The following is a 9,020-nucleotide window of genomic DNA, read 5'->3' as shown; positions in this document are numbered from 1 at the left end:
AAGAGGAAGAGAGTGAAGAGAAGAAAAAGGAGGAGGAGAAGCAGGAGGGGGGAAAGAAGGATGAAGATGAGGAAGAGAAAGAGAAAAAGCTATCCCAGATGTCAAAGCCACATGGGAACAGCCTTAGAAAATCACAAAGAATCTGAAGAGGTGCTGAATCTTTCCCTCAGTATGAATGATGTGTCAGAATGGATCCAGAGGGAGAAGAGATGATGTGACCAGGGTCGCACGGGTAATAAATGAGGGAGCCAGATGACAGACACCCTCAAAGTTTCCAGGGTTGTGCACAAGCGGGCCCACCGAGCTTCTTCTGCTTGGCCCCAGAAGACAGAAATGGGAGCGACAGGAGGAAGTCGCAAAGGGCTCAGGAAAAACCAGCAGGGAGAGCTATCTCAAAGTACAATCCATCAGTCAGTAAGCATCTATTAAGCACCTACTATGTGCCGGTCTATGATGGCTCACCTCCCACCTCAACCCACGCCCCTTCAAACATTTTTCTTTCTTCCCCACAACCCAGGTTTGCCATCTCAGAGTTCTCCTCAGCTCCTCCCTCTTCCTCTCCCTCATCTTCCATATCTTGTCAGTTACCAGCCCATGGCACACAAGAAGGACACAATCAGGACCCTCACAAAGCTGCCCCAGGAGGCAGTGGATCCCCACTCACCACACCCCACCTGCTCCCGGTCCCATTGAAGGTCTCCAAGCAAAAGCTGGATTCACTCAATATTCAACGAGCACTTGCAAAGCACTCACTGTATGCCAGGCTCTGTGCCAGAGAGTCAGGATACAAAGACGAGAAAAAACCCTTTACTCTGAAGGAGTTTATCACCTCTTGGAGAAGAGGCAACATGAATAAAAATATGAGGAAATATGAAATACATACAAAGTAAGGGATAGGGATAGGGCCTTTGATTTCATTGGTGTAGGGAACTCCCGGGGGAGGAAATGCTCTCTACCAATGCAGGTTGGCACCTTCTCTGGGACTTATATGCTTAGAAAATTGCCTAGGGCACTGCCTGAGAGGGTCACACAGCCAGTACATGTGAGAGGCTGAACTTGAGCCCAGATTCCTCTGTCCCACTTGACCCAACCGCTCCATGTACAAAAGAAATACAGAGGGAGGTCTGGAAGGACACCAGCCACTGTGGGAGGGGGTGTGGGGCAGAGGCTGTCAGGTTAGGCCTCACGTAGGAAGGACATTTATTTATATTTCGTTTCATTTCATCTTGTTAGTGTGGGCCCATAGTTCCAGCCTGTTGGGATATTTTTCAGCTTTGATTCTGTCTTCTAGTGGATTAGCTGTCCTTCCTGGGTCCTCTCCTGATTCTCCTGCTACCCGCCAGACCACTCCTTCCCAGTCTCCCAGCTGGCCCACTACCTACCTCTTGTCATTCTTACATGAGTGGTTCCCCAGGGAACCTAGGCTCTCTTTTCTTCTTTCTTTAAATTCTATCACTCCAAAGATGTAATCTGATCCCATGATTTCAATGATCATCTCTACGCAGATAACTCCCAAGTCTATCCAGCTAGCCTAATCTTTCTCTTGAATTTTAATCTTGTATTTCCAGTGACCTGCCTCTAATGCCTCCATTAAGAGGCAGTCAGTGGTACAGTGGATAGGGTGCTGGAGTCAGGAAATCCTGAGTTCAAATTTGGCCTCAGATGCTAGCTATGTAACTCTATGTTACGTAAACAAGTCATTTCACCTCTGTTTGCCTCAGTTTCCTCAATTGTATAATGGGGGAAATAATGGCACCTACCTCACAGAGCTGTTGTGAAGATCAGATGAGATATTTGTAAAAGCTCTTAGTACAATACTTTGCACACAGTAGACTCTTAATAAATGCTTATTCCCTCCCTCTCCTTCCACATGGATGTTCCTTAGGTACTTCAAACCCAGTATGTCTAAAATAGAACTCATCTCCTCCCATCATCCACCCTAAAACTACTCCTCCTCCAAATGTCCTTATTTCTGGTGAATTCTTCAAGTCACCTTCCAGTCACCCAGACCTGTAACCTTTGGGTCAGCCTTGACCTCCCCTCTCTGTAACCCTTCATAACCAGTTGGTTGCCATATATTGTAAATTCTACCTATACTTCATATCTATTCCTTTCTTCCCAATGGGGGACTCTCTAGTTTAGGACCTCATCACCTCTTGACTGGTGGTGCTGTGGGTAAGGGCATTAAACTCAGATTCAGAAAGACATGAATTCAAATCCAGCCTCAGGTGCTTATTAGCTGTGTAATCTTGGGCAAGTCACTTAAAAAATGCTTCCTGCCTCAGTTTCCCCATCTGTAAAATAGGGATAATACTGGTACCTAATCTCCCACAATTATTGTGAGGTCAGATGAGTTAATAAATGTAAAGTGCTTTGTAAACTTTAAAACACTATATAAATGCTAGGTGTGTTTTTTTTTTACTATGATTATTATTAATGTAATACCTTCTAACTGTTCTCCCTGTTTCCAATCACACCAAACATGGGATCAGAGATTTGGGGATGGAAGGGACCTTAGAAGTCATCTTAGTCCAACTGCTTCTGCAGGAGGTCTTTCCCTGCCCCCTGCACCCTCCCAATGCCACATCCCCTCAGAAATCACATCCAATTTACCCTGGACATAGCCCATGGTCTCCCTCATGAGAAGGTGAGCTCCCTGGGCACAAGGGCTGTCTTTCTGTCTTTCTTTGGATCCCTAATACTTAGCATACAGGGCAACTAGGAGATGCAGAGAAGGGGCCACCGACCTGAACTGGTGGAGAAAACTTCTTCCCCTGGGTTCCCTATGTCAGCTTAACAACAACTCAGTAGTTGCCTAAATGTTCCACATTTTAATCGCTGGACATGCCAGTCTTATCCTGCTTAATTTCACTTTGCATCAGTTCATACAAGTCTTCCCATGTTGCTCTGAATTCCTCACATCCATCATTTTTTAGAGCTTTAAATAATTGAATGAGGTTATAAAGAAAGGGCTTCCTAACCACGAAGGGATATACAAATGTTAACCATTATTAGAATTTCCTTTCCCTGCCCAGTCTAAACACAGGTCTCCTAGAGTTTCTCTCCTCATCTCTATACCAAGTATTCATTCTGTACTCTTCTAGTCACCTCTAAAATGTATTTACCTTGGACCTGTGTCCTAACAACTTCCATTCAGGTACTGGCCTATGGGTGTTCTTTTGTTTCTATATCTTACACACAGTGATGCACTGGCGGGCTGTTTTAGGTGCCCATTGCTAGAGGGAAAGAATTCTGTCCATGAAATAAATGTCCCCTTGTCCACTGGAGAGAACAGCAGCTGTGCATGACTAGATCACACAATAAATACTTTTTGGGAACAAAGTCCAGTGGGACCATAGGAGGTATCACTGTCTTTTCCTTCCTCTATTTATACAAGAAGTCCAGGATCCTGGCAGAATGGTCAGGGTTCGAAAGGAGGCTTCCTGGGTTGAATATGGCAAAGAAGTCGTCGCTGCTAGGTTCTCTCCCTTTCCCAGATAACCAGCTGGTTTTCCTGACAGTTTGTGCCTAATTGCAGCTGATGTGACCATTTTCATAGCATTATTGGATGTCTGAATTGAAAAGGGCGATAGAGATAAGTGTGTCTGAAGTCTCACTGTTCCATCCCTAATGTTTCCATCATTGGCCCATCATTCATTTCCTGCCCCATACTGTCCCCCAGGGCTCCATACTGTCCCTTTTTACTCTCTTTCTTGTTAACCTTGTTAGCCCCAATCAGGTCAATCAACATCTCTATACACAACTCCCAAATTAACACGTTCAGCCTTAATGTCTTCCAGTATTTCTAATCCTCCCAGACCAGCTGGTACTGGGATGTTTCCACCATTGTCATTTAAACTCAACATATCCAAAATAGAGCTCAGCATCTTCCCACCTAAACCCACTCCCCTCCAAACATTTTTATTTCATCCCCATAACCCAGGTTTGCCATCTCAGAATTCTCCTTGGCTCTTCCATCTTCCTCTCCCTCATCTTCCATATCTCCTCAGTTACCAGCTCTTGTCAACTCAACATTCCTCACACCCATCATCTTCCCAACACTTCCCAACACTCATATGGGCCCTCAGAACCTCTTGCTTAGACTATCATAACAGGTTCCTGGTTGGGCTCCATGCCTCCAGCTTCTCCTCTCTCCAAACCATCCTCCGTAAAACTACTGAAATAATTTTCCTAAGGCACAGGTCTGACCATGCCATTCCCCAGCTGAAAAAACCTCCAGAGGCACCTATCATCTCTAGGATAAAATACCAGCTCCTTGCTTGGCTCTCTACATTCTGCTATCCATTGACTGACCCAGATATATTTCCCATTGGTCCCCCTCAAACACCAGACATTTCTGCCCAAGTGGCCTATGAGCCATTCCCACTTATTTCTTTGCACTGGTTATTATACCACGCCTAGAAAGGGAAGGGAGAAAGAGAGGGGGAATAAGCATTTATTAAGCACCTACTATATGCCAGGCACTGTGCTAAGTATTTTACAAATATTTTCTCATTTAATCCTCACAACAACCCCTGCAGGAAGGGGCCATTACTATTCCCTTTTTATAGTTGAGGGAACTAAGGTATAAGGTGACGTGACCCGGGGCTCACAGCTAGTGAGTGTCTAAGGCTGGATTTGAACTCAGGTCATCCAAATGCCATGCTTACCACCACTTCTTAGAATATCCAGCTTATTTCAAAGCACAGCTCAGCTTTCACCTCCCAAGGGATGCCTTTCCTATTCCTCTTTGGGTACTCGGGTTGTCTTCCTCCTCAAATAATCTCATGCTTATCTGTGTACAGCAGCTGCTCCATTTTTATCTCTGTACCCCCAACATAGTGTTTTGTACACAGTAGGCATTTAATCAATGCATACTTAATGTTTGCTGAACCTCTTCGAGGCCCAGGTGATGTGCTTTCCCTTACATTCACTTCTCAATAAGCCCTGTGCTCCTAGGGACTGGGCAATCTGTTAAAATTCAAGGTTGTCCCTTGAGGAAGAGGAGAGGACCAGAAGTTCATGGAATTTACCAAATTCTCACCAGAAAAATGAGAGATCTGACTCAGGAAGCGTATACAGCAAAGGATGAACATGGGGAGCTTTCACAAATAGGGCTCTTGGAAAGGCCCTTGTATCATCAGTCAGCAGCTGGGCAGGGCACCCTACAGAACTGTCATCTCCCCTGGGCCCCAGCAAAACCTAAGGGAACCTGGAGTACATGTCACCGGGTCATTATTAGTACGAATGACAACTGACACTCAGATTGCATTCCAAGGCCACTGGAGCCTCCTGTATGCCCTTACCGAGGGTGGTGGGCCGGCTGGTTTTGGGGGAGGCCCGCTTCGGGGAAGACTCTGGGTGGGGGGCCACAGGCTGCACCGGCCGGGTCTGTTTGGCTGCCAGCTTCTTCAGGCTCACTTGTCTCCTCTCGAACATTTCTTGCACGTCTTCCAGCTTCTGAACGATCCTGTCTGCATTTTCCTGCGGAGAAAGAAGCCTATGGTGACAGAGGTCAAACAGCAAGGTCCTGAAATCCTGGGGCCATTGCAGGGCTCTGCCCAAATGTCTTCACAACAGGATGCCATGAGGCAACAGAGCAACCCTCTCTGGACTTGGGGGATTCTGGACCTTGAAGAATTGGGGGAGAGGGAGATTCTGCAGAAGGCTCTGTGCTGGTTCTCAAGTCATTTCACTTGGAAGTCTTATCCCTAGCAATCTCAGTGAAAACCCCTATAGGACAGCGACTTTCCTTTATTTTCTTCTCTGTCATGGGCTCTATATGAAGATGGGGCTTCAGAATATGTCTGATATGTATTGACAGACTGGTCAATTAGAAAAATATTCTCTTGCCACCTCCCCAAAAAAAACCTCACCTTATTTTTCTAGATAACATTTTATGTTCAAGTGACTACTAATAGCACTGTTGACAGTAAAATACCTAATTAAAATGTTCCATTTGTGGCTAAAGAGATGAAATTTGGAGACAGAATGGAGAGAATTACATAGTCATAAAACAATCTTTGTCATCATCCTAAGAACTAATATTTGTAGAGTATTTTGAAGTTTACGAAGCATCCTATATGCCTTATCTTGTCTGAACCTTATAACCATTCTGTAAAATAGGTACTACATATATTATTATACGTATGTTACAGAGGGGTAAACTGAGGCTCAGGGAGGTTATGCGACTTGCCCCTGCCCATCTAGGTAATTGTAATTGTAGTAATTGCCAGATCTAGTAATTACCAGAGTCAAGATTTAAACCTAGGGTCTACCTGGCTTCAAATTTAGCACACTAATATGTAATAGGCACTTAAATAGTGCCCACTATGTACCAGGCACTTCAAAAACATCTCATTTGATCCGCACAACAATCCTAGGTTGTTGCTCAGTCACTTTTCAGTCATGACCAACTTTTTGTGACCCCATTCAGGGTTTTCTTGACAAAGATACTAGAGTGGTTTGCCGTTTCCTTCACCTCATTTTACAGATGAGGAAACTGAGGCAAACAGGATTAAGTGACTTGCTCAGGGTCACACAGCTAGTAAGGGCTACACTTGAACTCAGGTCTTCCTCATCTTCATGAGTTCAAATCTGGCCTCAGACCTCACTAGCTGTGTGACCCTGAGTGAGTCAATTCATCCTATTTGCCTCAGTTTCTCATCTATAAAACGAAGTGGAGAAGGAAACGGCAAACCACTCCATTATCTTTGTCAAGAAAACCCTGAATGGGGTCATGAAGAGTTGGATATGACTGAAACAACTGAACAACAAAAAAAATGAATGTTCACTGACTGACCTTGAGAGACTTGAATGGAAAGATTAAGGACACTGGTACACATAGCAGGTGCTTAATAAATGCTTTGTTGGGCTGAATGATAAAATGAGGGTTATTAGCTAACCTTAGAGCCTTGTCGGCTCTTAATCCTGCGACTCTATGGGGCCATAGCACTGAACTCTGTGATCAACTTCCAGAGTCAATCAGCAGAGACAGCTGCTGAGTCCAGAGTCTCCTGGGGGACCAGGGTCTTGGGGTACAGCTGAAAGTAGTATGGAGGGGTTCTGTTTGTGGAGCTCTGTATTCCTGATAAGGCTTTTGATAATCACTAGATAATCCTTCCCATGCATGGGGCAGACAAGTGGTGACAATATGCTGACTCCAGGGGACCTTGAGACTTTGGATCCATAAATGGCCCAGTGAATACTGCAGCCAAGGGCTGCGGGAGCTTATCGGATCCCTTGGAGTAAGAAGCCCTGCTTGTTCAGCCTCCATCAGCCCAGGTCTCTCCCCCACTGTATGTGACTGAGCCTCGGCTTTGTATCTTCTCCTTTGATCAGAAGAAACCTCCTATAACAGCTAGCGGATTTTCTATTGATAGCCCTTGAAGGCTTTCAAAACACCTCAGGTGCATGAGCTCACAGCACCTCTGTGAGGCAGGAACTGCAATGATCATTGTCAACCCCACTTCCTCTCTTCTTCTTTCTTTTCTCTTATTTTCTTCCTTCCTTTCTTTTCTTTCTCTCTTTTTCTCCTTTTCATTTCCTTCCTTTCTTTCTCTCTTTTCCTTCATTTCCTTCTCCCTCCCTCCCTCCCTTCCTTCCTCTCTTTTGATTTCTCCTTTTCTCTCATTCCCTTCCTTCCCTCACTTCCTCCTTCCTTTCTTCCTCCTTCTTCCTTTCTTTTCCTCTTCTCTGTTGATCTTTCTGTCTCTGTCTTTCTCTTTCTGTCATACACACACACACACACACACAAAACCATTTACTCAAATGGCATGGCAAAACAGTGATTACAAAGCAAATCCCCCATCATCAAAGGGGGCCCTCTCCCTAAAATACACACAGTGCATGGGTAGAAGAAGAAGAGAGAAAGAAAGAAGAAGAAGAGGAAACTGAGAGGTGATAAGATCATCGGTCAGGAGCTGGAAAGGGGCTCTGATGGCTTGATGAACCAAATGAGATAATATTGGTTGATAGAATGGTCAGGGTTCTCTCCATATAGAGAGAAGAAGAGGAAACTGAGAGGTGATAAGATCATCGGTCAGGAGCTGGAAAGGGGCTCTGATGGCTATCTCGCCTCACATGTAAGAGGGGTGGAAAAGGAAATGCAGAGAGTTGGACTGACTTGCCCAGCTAGATGTCATGGTGGATAAGTGATGGCTTATAGTGAGGAAGTTGTTTTGTTGTTCAGTCATTTTTTCAGTCATGTCTGATTCTACATGAGCCCATAGATATTGTCCACGGTGTTTTCTTGTCAAAAATACTTGTCTTCTCCAGTGTGTCCCCATTGTACTGACATTAGTTCAAATTTGGTCTCAGACACTCACTAGCCGGGAGACTCTGGGCAAGTCACTTAACATCTTTGTACCTCAGTTTCCCTCTTTTGTAAAATGGGGGGAGGGGTAGACTCAATGACTTCTAGGTTTCCTTCCAGCTCTAACGCTTTGACCCTATGCTCTTCTAAGGTTCCTTTGGGGAACTATAACCCAATGACTTTTCTGAGCCCTATTTCCACCTATAAAACAAGGGCATCAAACTAGATGGCTGCAGCCCCTTCCTCTGCTTTGTCACTTCCTGCTGGAACCTCCATTTTTGAGGGAGGGCCTAAGCCAGCCATGCTCACTCTTTCACTCCTCTCTGGGCTTCACGCCTGCCTCTCCAGACTTCTCCAATGTGCCCCAGCTTTTCCACTCCCTTTCATTTGTTCTCTCCCCCACTAGAATGCAAGCTCCCTGAGGGCAGTGACTGTTTGCCTTTCTCCCTATCCCCAGTGCGCAGCATGGTAACTGGAGCACATTAAATGTCCCATAAATGCTTGTTGACTTCATTTGAATCTAAGTTCTGGCTCTAAAGCTATGATCTTATGATCTCTATGAGTCTCGGTTTACCCCTCTGTTACATAAGGGCCTCTAAAGTCCCTTCCAGCTGTTGGTCCCTATTGTCTTAAACCCTTGTTGGACTGGACTGGATTCTCTTAATCGGCCCCTGATTAGAAGGAAGAAGGGAGAAGTGTTAAGACC

At 45.1% G+C, this 9,020-nt stretch overlaps 1 protein-coding gene across 1 annotated transcript in view; it reads right to left on the bottom strand.

Annotated features, from left to right (window-relative positions):
• The window catches only part of MCF2L2 (MCF.2 cell line derived transforming sequence-like 2), a 359,025-nt gene that overhangs the window by 195,817 nt on the left and 154,188 nt on the right, over positions 1-9,020 (bottom strand). Inside the window, exon 13 of the mRNA XM_027875876.1 lies at positions 5,307-5,484. Coding sequence (XP_027731677.1) covers positions 5,307-5,484 — 178 coding nt within the window. The remainder of the gene's footprint in view (positions 1-5,306; positions 5,485-9,020) is intronic.

This window comes from Vombatus ursinus, unplaced genomic scaffold (genome assembly GCF_900497805.2).
Source record: "Vombatus ursinus unplaced genomic scaffold, bare-nosed wombat genome assembly UNPS02014810.1, whole genome shotgun sequence".
In the NCBI taxonomy this organism is placed as follows: domain Eukaryota; kingdom Metazoa; phylum Chordata; class Mammalia; order Diprotodontia; family Vombatidae; genus Vombatus; species Vombatus ursinus.
The sequence above is the reverse complement of the archived record's forward strand: the minus strand, read 5'-3'. Positions and strand labels throughout refer to the sequence as shown.